The following is a 17,352-nucleotide window of genomic DNA, read 5'->3' on the forward strand; positions in this document are numbered from 1 at the left end:
AAGGGTACATTGGGGATCTCTGGGCTCTCGGGTACATTGGGGATCCCAGGGCTCTCGGAACAATTGGGGATCCCTGGGCACTCGGGTACATTGGTGATTTCGGGCCCTCAGGTACCTTGGTGATCTCTGGACTCTCAGATACATTGGGGATCTCTGGGCTCTCAGCTACATTGGGGATCTCTGGACTCACGGGTATGTTGGGGATCTCTGAAATCTCAGGAACATGGGGGATCTCTGGAGTCTCGGGTACATTGGGGATCTTGAACTCTCAGGAACATTGGTGATCTCGGAACTCCCAGGTACATTGGGGAACTTTGGACTCTCGGGTGCATTGGGGATCTACGGTCTCGCAGGTACTCAGCGGTTCTATGTATTCTTGGATACACTGGGGATGTCCGTACTCAGATGCATTAGGGATTTCTGGGCTCTTGGGTTCATTGGGGATTTCTGGGCTCTCGGGTACATTGGGGATCTCTGGATTCTTAGATACATGGGGATCTCTGGTTTCTCGGGTACATTGGGGATCTTCGGGCTCTCGGGCACAATGGGGATCCCTGGGCTCTCGTGTCCATTGCGGATCTTCGGGCTCTCAGGCACATTGGGGATCTCCGCGATCTCAGGTACTTTGGGGATGTCTGGGCTCTCGGGTACATTGGGGATTGCGGTTCTCTTGGTACAATTGCGGATCCCTGGGCTTTCGGGTACATTGGGGATTTCGGGCCCTCAGGTACATTGGTGATCACGGGACTGTTGGATGCATTGGGGATCTCTGGGCTCTCAGATACTTTGGGGATCTCTGGACTCTCGGGTACACTGGGGATCTCAGAACTCTAAGGAACATGGGGGATCTCTGAACTCTCGGATACATTGGGTTTCTCCGGACTCTCAGGTACATTGGGGATCTCTGGACTCTCAGGTACAGTGGGGATCTCTGGACATTCGGGTACATTGGGGATCTCCGGACCCTCGGGCACATTGGGGATCTCTGGACTCTCAGGTACAGTGGGGATCTCTGGTTTCTTGAATACATTGGGGATCTGTGGACTCTCAGGTAGACTGGGGATCTCTGGATTCTAGGATACATTGGGGATCCCTGGACTCCCAGGTACATTGGGGATCTTCAGACTCTAGTGTACATTGGGGATCTCTGGACCCTCGGGTACCTTGGGGAGCTTTGAACTCTCAGGAAATTGGGGATCTCTGGGCCCTCAGATAGTTTGGGGATCTCTGGATTCTCGGATACATTGGGGATCTCCGGGCGCTCAGATACTTGGGGGATCTCTGGACTCTCAGGTACATTGGGTATCTCAGAACTATCAGGAACATTGGGGATCTCCGGGCACTCAGATACTTTTGGTATTTATGGACTCTCGAGATCATTGGGGATCTCTGGGCTCTCAGATTCCTTGGGGATCTCGGAACTCTCGGGTACACTGGGGATCTCTGTATTCTCGGGTACATTGGGGATCTCTGGGCTCTCGGGTACATGGGGGATCTTTGGGCTCTCGGGTACAATGGGGATCCCTGGGCTCTCGGGTCCATTGGGGATCTCCGTGCTCTCAGTTTCTTTGGGGATGTCTGGGCTCTCGGGTACATTGGGGATCGTGGGGCTCTTGGTACAATTGCGGATCCCTGGGCTTTCGGGTACTTTGGGGATTTCGGGCCCTCAGGTACATTGGTGATCACTGGACTGTCGGATACATTGGGGATCTCTGGACTCTCAGATACTTTGGGGATCTCTGGACTCTCAGGTACATTGGGGATCTCTGAACACTCAGGAACATTGGTGATCTCTGAACTCTCAGATACATTGGGGATCTCCGGACCCTCGGGCACATTGGGGATCTCTGGACTCTCAGGTACAGTGGGGATCTCTGGATTCTTGGATACATTGGGGATCTGTGGACTCTCAGGTAGACTGGGGATCACTGGATTCTAGGATACATTGTGGGATCTCTGGACTCCCAGGTACATTGGGGATCTTCGGACTCTCGGGTACATTGGGGATTAACAGGCTCTCAGGTGCTCGGTGGATCTATGTAATCTCGGATACACTGGGGATCTCCGTACTCAGATGCATTAGGGATTTCTGGGCACGTGGGTTCATTGGTGATTTCTGGTTTTCTCGGGTACATTTGGGGATCTCTGGATTCTTAGATACATGGGGATCTCTGGGTTCTCGGGTACATTGGGGATCTTCGGGCTCTTGGGTACAATGGGGATCCCTGGGCTCTCGTGTCCATTGCAGATCTTCGGGCTCTCGGGTACATTGGGGATCTCCGGGCTCTCTGGTACTTTGGGGATGTCTGGGCTCTCGGGTACATTGGGGATCGCGGGGCTCTTGGTACAGTAGGGGATCCCTGGGCTCTCGGGTACATTTGGGATTTCGGGCCCTCAGGTACATTGGTGATCACTGGACTGTCGGATACATTGGGGATATCTGGGCTCTCAGATACTTTGGGGATCTCTGGACTCTCGGGTATATTGGGGATCTCTGAATGCTCAGGAACATTGTGGATCTATGGGCTCTCAGATGCATTGGGGATCTCTGTACTCTCAGATACATTGGGGATCATTGGACTCTCGGGTGCATTGGGGATCTCTGGACTCAGATGCATTGAGGATTTCTGGGCTGTCGGGTACAATGGGGATTTCTGGGCTCTCTGGTACAATGTTGATCTCCGGGCTCTCGGGTACATTGGGGATCTCTGGGCTCTCGGATACATTGGGGATCTCTGGACCCTCGGGTACATTGGGGATCTATGAAATCTCAAGAACATTGGGGATTTCTGGGCCCTCAGATCTTTTGGGGATGTCTGGACTCTCGGCTACATTGGGGATCTCCGGGCGCTCAGATACTTGGGGGATCTCTGGACTCTCGGGTACATTGGGTATCTCTGAACTATCAGGAACATTGGGGATCTCCGGGCACACAGATACTTTGGGGATTTCTGGACTCTCGAGATCATTGGGGATCTCTGGGCTCTCAGATTCCTTGGGTATCTCTGGACTCTCGGGTACACTGGGGATCTCTGTATTCTCGGTACATTGGGGATCTCTGGGCTCTCGGGTACATGGGGGATCTTTGGGCTCTCGGGTACATTGGGGATCTCCGGGCTCTCGGGTACATTGGGGATCTCTGGGCTCTCGGGTACATTGGGGATCCCGGGGCTCTTGGGACAATTGGGGATCCATGGGCACTCGGGTAAATTGGTGATTTCGGGCCCTCAGGTACCTTGGTGATCTCTGGACTCTCAGATACATTGGGGATCTCTGGGATCTCAGCTACATTGGGGATCTCTGGAATCTTAGGTATGTTGGGGATCTCTGAAATCTCAGGAACATGGGGGATCTCTGGACTCTCGGGTACCTTGGGGATCTCTGAACTCTCAGGAACATTGGGAATCTCTGAACTCTCAGATACATTGAGGATCTCCGGACCCTCGGGCACATTGGGGATCCCTGGACTCTCAGGTACAGTGGGGATCTGTGGATTCTTGGATACATTGGGGATCTCTGGACTCTCAGGTACAGTGGGGATCTCTGGACATTCGGGTACATTGGGGATCTCTGGACCCTCGGGCACATTGGAGATCTCTGGACTCTCAGGTACGGTGGGGATCTCTGGTTTCTTGAATACATTGGGGATCTGTGGACTCTCAGGTAGACTGGGGATCTCTGGATTCTAGGATACATTGGGGATCCCTGGACTCACAGGTACATTGGGGATCTTCAGACTCTAGGGTACATTGGGGATCTCTGGACCCTCGGGTACCTTGGGGAGCTTTGAACTCTCAGGAAATTGGGGATCTCTGGGCCCTCAGATAGTTTGGGGATCTCTGGATTCTCGGATACATTGGGGATCTCCGGGCGCTCAGATACTTGGGGGATCTCTGGACTCTCAGGTACATTGGGTATCTCAGAACTATCAGGAACATTGGGGATCTCCGGGCACTCAGATACTTTGGGTATTTATGGACTCTCGAGATCATTGGGGATCTCTGGGCTCTCAGATTCCTTGGGGATCTCGGAACTCTCGGGTACACTGGGGATCTCTGTATTCTCGGGTACATTGGGGATCTCTGGGCTCTCGGGTACATGGGGGATCTTTGGGCTCAAGGGTACATTGGGGATCTCTGGGCTCTCGGGTACATTGGGGATCCCGGGGCTCTCGGAACAATTGGGGATCCCTGGGCACTCGGATACATTGGTGATTTCGGGCCCTCAGGTACCTTGGTGATCTCTGGACTCTCAGATACATTGGGGATCTCTGGGCTCTCAGCTACATTGGGGATCTCTGGACTCACGGGTATGTTGGGGATCTCTGAAATCTCAGGAACATGGGGGATCTCTGGAGTCTCGGGTACATTGGGGATCTTGAACTCTCAGGAACATTGGTGATCTCGGAACTCCCAGGTACATTGGGGAACTTTGGACTCTCGGGTGCATTGGGGATCTACGGTCTCGCAGGTACTCGGCGGTTCTATGTATTCTTGGATACACTGGGGATGTCCGTACTCAGATGCATTAGGGATTTCTGGGCTCTTGGGTTCATTGGGGATTTCTGGGCTCTCGGGTACATTGGGGATCTCTGGATTCTTAGATACATGGGGATCTCTGGTTTCTCGGGTACATTGGGGATCTTCGGGCTCTCGGGCACAATGGGGATCCCTGGGCTCTCGTGTCCATTGCGGATCTTCGGGCTCTCAGGCACATTGGGGATCTCCGCGATCTCAGGTACTTTGGGGATGTCTGGGCTCTCGGGTACATTGGGGATTGCGGTTCTCTTGGTACAATTGCGGATCCCTGGGCTTTCGGGTACATTGGGGATTTCGGGCCCTCAGGTACATTGGTGATCACGGGACTGTTGGATGCATTGGGGATCTCTGGGCTCTCAGATACTTTGGGGATCTCTGGACTCTCGGGTACACTGGGGATCTCAGAACTCTAAGGAACATGGGGGATCTCTGAACTCTCGGATACATTGGGTTTCTCCGGACTCTCAGGTACATTGGGGATCTCTGGACTCTCAGGTACAGTGGGGATCTCTGGACATTCGGGTACATTGGGGATCTCCGGACCCTCGGGCACATTGGGGATCTCTGGACTCTCAGGTACAGTGGGGATCTCTGGTTTCTTGAATACATTGGGGATCTGTGGACTCTCAGGTAGACTGGGGATCTCTGGATTCTAGGATACATTGGGGATCCCTGGACTCCCAGGTACATTGGGGATCTTCAGACTCTAGGGTACATTGGGGATCTCTGGACCCTCGGGTACCTTGGGGAGCTTTGAACTCTCAGGAAATTGGGGATCTCTGGGCCCTCAGATAGTTTGGGGATCTCTGGATTCTCGGATACATTGGGGATCTCCGGGCGCTCAGATACTTGGGGGATCTCTGGACTCTCAGGTACATTGGGTATCTCAGAACTATCAGGAACATTGGGGATCTCCGGGCACTCAGATACTTTTGGTATTTATGGACTCTCGAGATCATTGGGGATCTCTGGGCTCTCAGATTCCTTGGGGATCTCGGAACTCTCGGGTACACTGGGGATCTCTGTATTCTCGGGTACATTGGGGATCTCTGGGCTCTCGGGTACATGGGGGATCTTTGGGCTCTCGGGTACAATGGGGATCCCTGGGCTCTCGGGTCCATTGGGGATCTCCGTGCTCTCGGTTTCTTTGGGGATGTCTGGGCTCTCGGGTACATTGGGGATCGTGGGGCTCTTGGTACAATTGCGGATCCCTGGGCTTTCGGGTACTTTGGGGATTTCGGGCCCTCAGGTACATTGGTGATCACTGGACTGTCGGATACATTGGGGATCTCTGGGCTCTCAGATACTTTGGGGATCTCTGGACTCTCAGGTACATTGGGGATCTCTGAACACTCAGGAACATTGGTGATCTCTGAACTCTCAGATACATTGGGGATCTCCGGACCCTCGGGCACATTGGGGATCTCTGGACTCTCAGGTACAGTGGGGATCTCTGGATTCTTGGATACATTGGGGATCTGTGGACTCTCAGGTAGACTGGGGATCACTGGATTCTAGGATACATTGTGGGATCTCTGGACTCCCAGGTACATTGGGGATCTTCGGACTCTCGGGTACATTGGGGATTAACAGGCTCTCAGGTGCTCGGCGAATCTATGTAATCTTGGATACACTGGGGATCTCCGTACTCAGATGCATTAGGGATTTCTGGGCACGTGGGTTCATTGGGGATTTCTGGTTTTCTCGGGTACATTGGGGATCTCTGGATTCTTAGATACATGGGGATCTCTGGGTTCTCGGGTACATTGGGGATCTTCGGGCTCTTGGGTACAATGGGGATCCCTGGGCTCTCGTGTCCATTGCAGATCTTCGGGCTCTCGGGTACATTGGGGATCTCCGGGCTCTCTGGTACTTTGGGGATGTCTGGGCTCTCGGGTACATTGGGGATCGCGGGGCTCTTGGTACAGTAGGGGATCCCTGGGCTCTCGGGTACATTTGGGATTTCGGGCCCTCAGGTACATTGGTGATCACTGGACTGTCGGATACATTGGGGATATCTGGGCTCTCAGATACTTTGGGGATCTCTGGACTCTCGGGTATATTGGGGATCTCTGAATGCTCAGGAACATTGTGGATCTATGGGCTCTCAGATGCATTGGGGATCTCTGTACTCTCAGATACATTGGGGATCATTGGACTCTCGGGTACATTGGGGATCTCTGGACTCAGATGCATTGAGGATTTCTGGGCTGTCGGGTACAATGGGGATTTCTGGGCTCTCTGGTACAATGTTGATCTCCGGGCTCTCGGGTACATTGGGGATCTCTGGGCTCTCGGATACATTGGGTATCTCTGGACCCTCGGGTACATTGGGGATCTGTGAAATCTCAAGAACATTGGGGATTTCTGGGCCCTCAGATCTTTTGGGGATGTCTGGACTCTCGGGTACATTGGGGATCTCCGGGCGCTCAGATACTTGGGGGATCTCTGGACTCTCGGGTACATTGGGTATCTCTGAACTATCAGGAACATTGGGGATCTCCGGGCACACAGATACTTTGGGGATTTCTGGACTCTCGAGATCATTGGGGATCTCTGGGCTCTCAGATTCCTTGGGTATCTCTGGACTCTCGGGTACACTGGGGATCTCTGTATTCTCGGTACATTGAGGATCTCTGGGCTCTCGGGTACATGGGGGATCTTTGGGCTCTCGGGTACATTGGGGATCTCCGGGCTCTCGGGTACATTGGGGATCTCTGGGCTCTCGGGTACATTGGGGATCTCTGGATTCTTAGATACATGGGGATCTCTGGGTTCTCGGGTACATTGGAGATCTTTGGGCTATCGGGTACAATGGGGATCCCTGGGCTCTCATATCCATTGCGGATCTTCGGGCTCTCGGGTACATTGGGGATCTCCGGGCTCTCGGGTACTTTGGGGATGTCTGGGCTCTCGGGTACTTTGGGGATTGCGGGGCTCTTGGCACAATTGTTGATCCCTGGGCTCTCGGGTACATTGGGGATTTAGGGCACTCAAGTACATTGGTGATCACTGGACTGTCAGATACATTGGGGATCTCTGGGCTCTCAGACACTTTGGGGATCTCTGGACTCTCGGGTACACTGGGGCTCTCAGAACTCTCAGGAACATGGGGGATCTCTGAACTCTCGGATACATTGGGGATCTCCGGACTCTCAGGTACAGTGGGGATCTCTGGACACTCGGGTACAGTGGGGATCTCCGGACCCTCGGGCACATTGGGGATCTCTGGACTCTCAGGTACAGTGGGGATTTCTGGATTCTTGGATACATTGGGGATCTGTGGACTCTCAGGTAGACTGGGGATCTCTGGATTCTAGGATACATTGGGGATCTCTGGACTCCCAGTTACTTTGGGGATCTTCGGACTCTCGGGTAATTTGGGGATCTCTGGACCCTCGGGTACCTTATGGATCTTTGAACTCTCAGGAAAATTGGGGATCTCTGGGCCCTCAGATAGTTTTGGGATTTCTGGATTCTCGGGTACATTGGGGATCTCCGGGCGCTCAGATACTTGGGGGATCTCGGAAATGCGTGTACACTTGGGATCTCAGAACTCTCAGGAACATGGGGGATCTCTGAACTCTCGGATACATTGGGTTTCTCCGGACTCTCAGGTACATTGGGGATCTCTGGACTCTCAGGTACAGTGGGGATCTTTGGACATTCGGGTACATTGGTGATCTCCGGACCCTCGGGCACATTGGGGATCTCTGGACTCTCAGGTACAGTGGGGATCTCTGGTTTCTTGGATACATTGGTGATCTGTGGACTCTCAGGTAGACTGGGGATCTCTGGATTCTAGGATACATTGGGGATCCCTGGACTCCCAGGTACATTGGGGATCTTCGGACTCTCATGTACATTGGGGATCTCTGGACCCTCGGGTACCTTGGGGAGCTTTGAACTCTCAGGAAATTGGGGGTCTCTGGGCCCTCAGATAGTGTGGGGATCTCTGGATTCTCGGGTACATTGGGGATCTCCGGGAGCTCAGATACTTGGGGGATCTCTGGACTCTCGGGTACATTGGGTATCTCAGAACTATCAGGAACATTGGGGATCTCCGGGCACTCAGATACTTTGGGTATTTAGGGACTCTCGAGATCATTGGGGATCTCTGGGCTCTCAGATTCCTTGGGGATCTCGGAACTCTCGGGTACACTGGGGATCTCTGTATTCTCGGGTACATTGGGGATCTCTGGGCTCTCGGGTACATGGGGGATCTTTGGGCTCTAGGGTACATTGGGGATCCCTGGGCACTCGGGTACATTGGTGATTTCGGGCCCTCAGATACCTTGGTGATCTCTGGACTCTCAGATACATTGGGGTTCTCTGGGATCTCAGCTACATTGTGGATCTCTGGACTCTCGGGTATGTTGGGGATCTCTGAAATCTCAGCAACATTGTGGATCTCTGGACTCTCGGGAATGTTGGGGATCTCTGGACTCTCAGATACATTGGGGATCTCTGGATACTCGGATATATTGGGGATCTCTGGACTCTCGGGTATATTGGGGATTTCTGGACTCTTGGGTGCATTGGCGATTTCTGGGCTCTTGGGTACATTTCGTATCTCCGGTCTCTTGGGTACATTGGGGATCTTCGGGCTCTTGAGTACATTGGGGATCTCCGTGCTCTCGGGTCCATTGGGGATCTCTGGGCTCTCGGGTACATTGGGGATCTCTGGGCTCTCAGGTACACTGGGGATCTCTGGACCCTCGGGTACATTGGGGATCTCTGAACTATCAGGAACATTGGGGATCTCCGGGCACTCAGATTCTTTGGGGATTTCTGGACTCTCGAGATCATTGAGGATCTCTGGGCTCTCAGATTCCTTGGGGATCTCTGGACTCTTGGGTACACTGGGGATCTCTGTATTCTCGGGTACATTCAGGATCTCTGGGCTCTTGGTTACATGGGGGATCTTTGGGCTCTCGGGTACATTGGTGATTTCGGGCCCTCAGGTACATTGGTGATCTCTGGACTCTCAGTTACATTGGGGTTCCCTGGGATCTCAGCTACACTGGGGATCTCTGGACTCTCGGGTATGTTGGGGATCTCTGAAATCTCAGGAACATGGGTTTCTGGACTCTCGGGTACATTGGGGATCTCTGAACTCTCAGGAACATTGGTGATCTCTGGATACTCGGATATATTGGGGATCTCTGGACTCTCGGGTATATTGGGGATTTCTGGACTTTCGTGTGCATTGGCGATTTCTGGGCTCTCGGGTACATTTCGGATCTCCGGTCTCTTGGGTACATTGGGGATCTTCGGGCTCTCGAGTACATTGGGGATCTCCGTGCTCTCGGGTCCATTGGGGATCTCCGGGCTCTCGGGTACATTGGGGATCTCTGGGCTCTCAGGTACACTGGGGATCTCTGGACCCTCGGGTACATTGGGGATCTCTGGACCCTTAGGTACATTGGGGATCTCGGGGCTGTCAGGGACATTCGGGATATCTGGGCTCTCACATACTTTGGGGATCTCCGGTCTCTCGGCTACTTTGGGGTTCTCTGGGCTCTCAGGGACATTGGGGATATCTGGGCTCTCACATACTTTGGGGATCTCCTGACTCTCGAGTACATTGGGGATCTCTGGACTCTCGGGTACATTAGGGATCTCTGAACTCTAGGGAACATTGGGGAACACTGAACTCCCGTGTACACTGGGGATCTCTGGACTCTCAGGTACATTGGGGATCTCTGGGCTCTCAGATACTTCGGGGATCCCTGGACTCTCGGGTACACTGAGGATCTCAGAGCTCTCAGGAACATGGGGGATCTCTGAACTCTCGGATACATTGGGGATCTCCGGGGTCTAAGGTACATTGGGAATCTCTGGACTCTTGGGTACAAGGGGGATCTCTGGACATTCGGGTACATTGGGGATCTCCGGACCCTCGGGCTCATTGGGGATCTCTGGACTCTCAGGTACAGTAGGGATCTCTGGATTCTTGCATACATTGGGGATCTGTGGACTCTCAGGTAGACTGGGGATCACTGGATTTTAGGATACATTGGGGATCTCTGGACTCCCAGGTACATTGGGGATCTTCAGACTCTCAGGTACATTGGGGATCTACGGGTTCTCAGGTACTCGGCGGATTTATGTATTCTCGGATACACTGGGGATCTCCGTACTCAGATGCTTTCGGGATTTTTGGGCACTTGGGTTCATTGGGGATTTCTGGGCTCTCGGGTACATTGGGGATCTCTGGATTCTTAGATACTTGGGGATCTCGGGGTTCTCGGGTACATTGGGGATCTTCGGGCTATCGGGTACAATGGGGATCCTTGGGCTCTCGTGTCTATTGCGGATCTTCGGGCTCTCGGGTACATTTGGGATGTCCGGGCTCTCGGGTACTTTGGGGATGTCTGGGCTCTCGGGTACATTGGGGATCGCGGGGCTCTTAGTACAAATGGGGTTAGCTGGGCTCTCGGGTACATTGGGGATCTCTGCACTCTCAGGTACAGTGGGGATCTCTGGATTCTTGGATACTTTGGGGATCAGTGGACTCTCAGGTAGACTGGGGATCACTGATTTCTAGGATACATTGTTGGATCTCTGGACTCCCAGGTACATTGGGGATCTTCAGACTCTCGGGTACATTGGGGATCTACAGGCTCTCAGGTACTCGGCGGATCTATGTATTCTCAGATACACTGGGGATCTCCATACTCAGATGCATTAGGGATTTCTGGGCTCTTGGGTTCATTGGGGATTTCTGAGCTCTCGGGTACATTGGGGATCTCTGGATTCTTAGATACATGGGGATCTCTAGTTTCTCGAGTACATTGGGGATCTTCACCTCTCGGGTACAATGGGGATCCCTGGGCTCTCGTGTCCATTGCAGATCTTCGGGCTCTCGGGTACATTGGGGATCTCCGGGCTCTCGGGCACTTTGGGGATGTCTGGGCTCTCGGGTACATTGGGGATCGCGGGGCTCTTGGTACAATTGCGGATCCCTGGGCTTTCGGGTACATTGGGGATTTCGGGCCCTCAGGTACATTGGTGATCACGGGACTGTCGGATGCATTGGGGATCTCTGGGCCCTCAGATAGTTTGGGGATGTCTGGGCTCTCGGGTACATTGGGGATCTCCGGGCACTCAGATACTTGGGGGATCTCGGAAACTCGGGTACACTGGGGATCTCAGAACTCTCAGGAACATGAGGGATCTTTGAACTCTCGGATACATTGGGTTTCTCCGGACTCTCAGGTACATTGGGGATCTCTGGACTCTCAGGTACAGTGGGGATCTCTGGACATTCGGGTACATTGGGGATCTCCGGACCCTCGGACACATTGGGGATCTCTGGACTCTCAGGTACAGTGGGGATCTCTGGTTTCTTGGATACATTGGGGATCTGTGGACTCTCAGGTAGACTGGGGATCTCTGGATTCTAGGATACATTGGGGATCCCTGGACTCCCAGGTACATTGGGGATCTTCGGACTCTCGTGTACATTGGGGATCTCTGGACCCTCGGGTACCTTGGGGAGCTTTGAACTCTCAGGAAATTGGGGATCTCTTGGCCCTCAGATAGTTTGGGGATCTCTGGATTCTCGGGTACATTGGTTTTCTCCGGGCGCTCAGATACTTGGGGGATCTCTGGACTCTCGGGTACATTGGGTATCTCAGAACTATCAGGAACATTGGGGATCTCCGGGCACTCAGATACTTTGGGTATTTATGGACTCTCGAGATCATTGGGGATCTCTGGGCTCTCAGATTCCTTGGGGATCTCAGAACTCTCGGGTGCACTGGGGATCTCTGTATTCTCGGGTACATGGGGGATCTCTGGGCTCTCGGGTACATGGGGGATCTTTGGGCTCTAGGGTACATTGGGGATCTCTGGGCTCTCGGGTACATTGGGGATCCCGGGGCTCTCGGAACAATTGGGGATCCCTGGGCACTCGGGGACATTGGTGATTTCGGGCCCTCAGGTACCTTGGTGATCTCTGGACTCTCAGATACATTGGGGTTCTCTGGGATCTCAGCTACATTGTGAATCTCTGGACTCTCGGGAATGTTGGGGATCTCTGAAATCTCAGGAACATTGTGGATCTCTGGACTCTCGGGAATGTTGGGGATCTCTGGACTCTCAGATACATTGGGGATCTCTGGATACTCGGATATATTGGGGATCTCTGGACTCTCGGGTATATTGGGGATTTCTGGACTCTCGCGTGCATTGGCGATTTCTGGGCTCTCGGGTACATTTCGTATCTCCGGTCTCTTGGGTACATTGGGGATCTTCGGGCTCTCAAGTACATTGGGGATCTCTGGGCTCTCAGGTACACTGGGGATCTCTGGACCCTCGAGTACATTGGGGATCTCTGAACTATCAGGAACATTGGGGTTCTCCGGGCACTCAGATTCTTTGGGGATTTCTGGACTCTCGAGATCATTGAGGATCTCTGGGCTCTCAGATTCCTTGGGGATCTCTGGACTCTCAGGTACACTGGGGATCTCTGGACCCTCGGGTACATTGGGGATCTCTGAACTATCAGGAACATTGGGGATCTCCGGGCACTCAAATTCTTTGGGGATTTCTGGACTCTCGAGATCATTGAGGATCTCTGGGCTCTCAGATTCCTTGGGGATCTCTGGACTCTCGGGTACACTGGGGATCTCTGTATTCTCGGGTACATTCAGGATCTCTGGGCTCTTGGTTACATGGGGGAACTTTGGGCTCTCGGGTACATTGGTGATTTCGGGCCCTCAGGTACGTTGGTGATCTCTGGACTCTCAGTTACATTGGGGTTGCCTGGGATCTCAGCTACATTGGGGATCTCTGGACTCTCGGGTATGTTGGGGATCTCTGAAATCTCAGGAACATGGGGGATCTCTGGATACTCGGATATATTGGGGATCTCTGGACTCTCGGGTATATTGGGGATTTCTGGACTTTCGGGTGCATTGGCGATTTCTGGGCTCTCGGGTACATTTCGGATCTCCGGTCTCTTGGGTACATTGGGGATCTTCGGGCTCTCGAGTACATTGGGGATCTCCGTGCTCTCGGGTCCATTGGGGATCTCCGGGCTCTCAGGTACATTGGGGATCTCTGGGCTCTCAGGTACACTGGGGATCTCTGGACCCTCGGGTACATTGGGGATCTCTGGACCCTTAGGTACATTGGGGATCTCGGGCTGTCAGGGACATTCAGGATATCTGGGCTCTCACATACTTTGGGGATCTCCGGTCTCTCGGCTACTTTGGGGATCTCTGGGCTCTCAGGGACATTGGGGATATCTGGGCTCTCACATACTTTGGGGATCTCCTGACTCTCGAGTACATTGGGGATCTCTGGACTCTCGGGTACATTAGGGATCTCTGAACTCTCAGGAACATTGGGGAACACTGAACTCCCGGGTACATTGGGGATCTCTGGACTCTCAGGTACATTGGGGATCTCTGGGCTCTCAGATACTTCGGGGATCCCTGGACTCTCGGGTACACTGAGGATCTCAGAGCTCTCAGGAACATGGGGGATCTCTGAACTCTCGGATACATTGGGGATCTCCGGGCTCTAAGGTACATTGGGAATCTCTGGACTCTCGGGTACAAGGGGGATCTCTGGACATTCGGGTACATTGGGGATCTCCGGACCCTCGGGCACATTGGGGATCTCTGGACTCTCAGGTACAGTGGGGATCTCTGGATTCTTGGATACATTGGGGATCTGTGGACTCTCAGTTAGACTGGGGATCACAGGATTTTAGGATACATTGGGGATCTCTGGACTCCCAGGTACATTGGGGATCTTCAGACTCTCAGGTACATTGGGGATCTACGGGTTCTCAGGTACTCAGCGGATTTATGTATTCTCGGTTACACTGGGGATCTCCGTACTCAGATGCTTTCGGGATTTTTGGGCACTTGGGTTCATTGGGGATTTCTGGGCTCTCGGGTACATTGGGGATCTCTGGATTCTTAGATACTTGGGGATCTCGGGGTTCTCGGGTACATTGGGGATCTTCGGGCTATCGGGTACAATGGGGATCCCTGGGCTCTCGTGTCTATTGCGGATCTTCGGGCTCTCGGTTACAATTGGGATGTCCGGGCTCTCGGGTACTTTGGGGATGTCTGGGCTCTCGGGTACATTGGGGATCGCGGAGTTCTTAGTACAAATGGGGTTAGCTGGGCTCTCGGGTACATTGGGGATCTCTGCACTCTCAGGTACAGTGGGGATCGCTGGATTCTTGGATACTTTGGGGATCAGTGGACTCTCAGGTAGACTGGGGATCACTGGATTCTAGGATACATTGTTGGATCTCTGGACTCCCAGGTACATTGGGGATCTTCAGACTCTCGGGTACATTGGGGATCTACGGGCTCTCAGGTACTCGGCGGATCTATGTATTCTCGGACAAACTGGGGATCTCCGTACTCAGATGCATTAGGGATTTCTGGGCACTTGGGTTCATTGGGGATTTCTGAGCTCTCGGGTACATTGGGGATCTCTGGATTCTTAGATACATGGGGATCTCTGGTTTCTCGAGTACATTGGGGATCTTCACCTCTCGGGTACAATGGGGATCCCTGGGCTCTCGTGTCCATTGCAGATCTTCGGGCTCTCGGGTACATTGTGGATGTCCGGGCTCTCGGGTACTTTGGGGATGTCTGGGCTCTCGGGTACATTGGGGATCGCGGGGCTCTTGGTACAATTGCGGATCCCTGGGCTTTCGGGTACATTGGGGATTTCGGGCCCTCAGGTACATTGGTGATCACGGGACTGTCGGATGCATTGGGGATATCTGGGCTCTCAGATACTTTGGGGATCTCTGGACTCTCGGGTACACTGGGGATCTCAGAACTCTAAGGAACATGGGGGATCTCTGAACTCTCGGATACATTGGGTTTTTTCGGACTCTCAGGCACATTGGGGATCTCTGGACTCTCAGGTACAGTGGGGATCTCTGGTTTCTTGGATATATTGGGGATCTGTGGACTCTCAGGTAGACTGGGGATCTCTGGATTCTAGGATATATTGGGGATCCCTGGACTCCCAGGTACATTGGGGATCTTCGGACTCTCGTGTACATTGGGGCTCTCTGGACCCTCGGGTACCTTGGGGAGCTTTGAACTCTCAGGAAATTGGGGATCTCTGGGCCCTCAGATAGTTTGGGGATCTCTGGATTCTCGGGTACATTGGGGATCTCCGGGCGCTCAGATACTTGGGGGATCTCTGGACTCTCGGGTACATTGGGTATCTCAGAACTATCAGGAACATTGGGGATCTCCGGGCACTCAGATAATTTGGGGATTTATGGACTCTCGAGATCATTGGGGATCTCTGGGCTCTCAGATTCCTTGGGGATCTCGGAACTCTCGGGTACATTGGGGATCTCTGGGCTCTCGGGTATATGGGGGATCTTTGGGCTCTAGGGTACATTGGGGATCTCTGGGCTCTCGGGTACATTGGGGATCCCGGGGCTCTCGGAACAATTGGGGATCCCTGGGCACTCGGGTACATTGGTGATTTGGGCCCTCAGGTACCTTGGTGATCTCTGGACTCTAAGATACATTGGGGATTTCTGGGCTCTCAGCTACATTGGGGATCTCTGGACTCATGGGTATGTTGGGGATCTCTGAAATCTCAGGAAAATGGGGGATCTCTGGACTCTCGGGTACATTGGGGATCTCTGAACTCTCAGGAACATTGGGGATCTCTGAACTCCCAGGTACATTGGGGATCTTTGGACTCTCGGGTACATTGGGGATCTACGGGCTCTCAGGTACTCGGCGGTTCTATGTATTCTCGGATACACTGGGGATGTCCGTACTCAGATGCATTAGGGATTTCTGGGCTCTTGGGTTCATTGGGGATTTCTGGGCTCTCGGGTACATTGGGAATCTCTGGATTCATAGATACATGGGGATCTCTGGGTTCTCGGGTACATTGGGGATCTTCGGGCTCTCGTGCACAATGGGGATCCCTGGGCTCTCGTGTCCATTGCGGATCTTCGGGCTCTCGGGCACATTGGGGATCTCCGCGATCTCGGGTACATTGGGGATGGCTGGGCTTTCGGGAAATTTGGGGATTGCGGGGCTCTTGGTACAATTGCGGATCCCTGGGCTTTCGGGTACATTGGGGATTTCGGGCCCTCAGGTACATTGGTGATCACTGGACTCTCAGATACATTGGGGATCTCTGGGATCTCAGCTACATTGGGGATCTCTGGACTCTCTGGTATGTTGGGGATCTCTGAAATCTCAGGAACATGGGGGATCTCTGGACTCTCGGGTACCTTGGGGATCTCTGAACTCTCAGGAACATTGGGAATCTCTGAACTCTCAGATACATTGAGGATCTCCGGACCCTCGGGCACATTGGGGATCTCTGGACTCTCAGGTACAGTGGGGATCTGTGGATTCTTGGATACATTGGGGATCTGTGGACTCTCAGGTAGACTGGGGATCACTGGATTCTAGGATACATTGTGGGATCTCTGGACTCCCAGGTACATTGGGGATCTACGGGCTCTCAGGTACTCGGCGGATCTATGTATTCTCGGATACAGTGGGGATCTCCGTACTCAGATGCATTTGGGATTTCTGGGCACTTGGGTTCATTGGGGATTTCTGGGCTCTCGGTTACATTGGGGATCTCTGGATTCTTAGATACATGGGGATCTCTGGGTTCTCGGGTACATTGGGGATCTTCGGGCTATTGGGTACAATGGGGATCCCTGGGCTCTCATGTCCTATGCGGATCTTCGGGCTCTCGGGTACATTGGGGATCTCCGGGCTCTCGGGTACTTTGGGGATGTCTGGGCTCTCGGGTACTTTGGGCTTTGCGGGGCTCT

The 17,352-nt window shown here is 53.3% G+C and overlaps 1 protein-coding gene across 1 annotated transcript in view; it reads right to left on the reverse strand.

Moving 5' to 3' along the window:
• Positions 1 to 12,230: 12,230 nt before the first annotated feature.
• Positions 12,231 to 17,352, reverse strand: part of LOC121282419 (protein PELPK1-like) — an 88,579-nt gene continuing 83,457 nt past the window's right edge. Inside the window, exons 9-10 of the mRNA XM_041196135.1 lie at positions 12,491 to 12,562; positions 12,231 to 12,347 (exon numbers count right to left, since the gene is read on the reverse strand). Coding sequence (XP_041052069.1) covers positions 12,231 to 12,347; positions 12,491 to 12,562 — 189 coding nt within the window. The remainder of the gene's footprint in view (positions 12,348 to 12,490; positions 12,563 to 17,352) is intronic.

Source organism: Carcharodon carcharias, chromosome 9, assembly GCF_017639515.1.
Source record: "Carcharodon carcharias isolate sCarCar2 chromosome 9, sCarCar2.pri, whole genome shotgun sequence".
NCBI lineage: Eukaryota > Metazoa > Chordata > Chondrichthyes > Lamniformes > Lamnidae > Carcharodon > Carcharodon carcharias.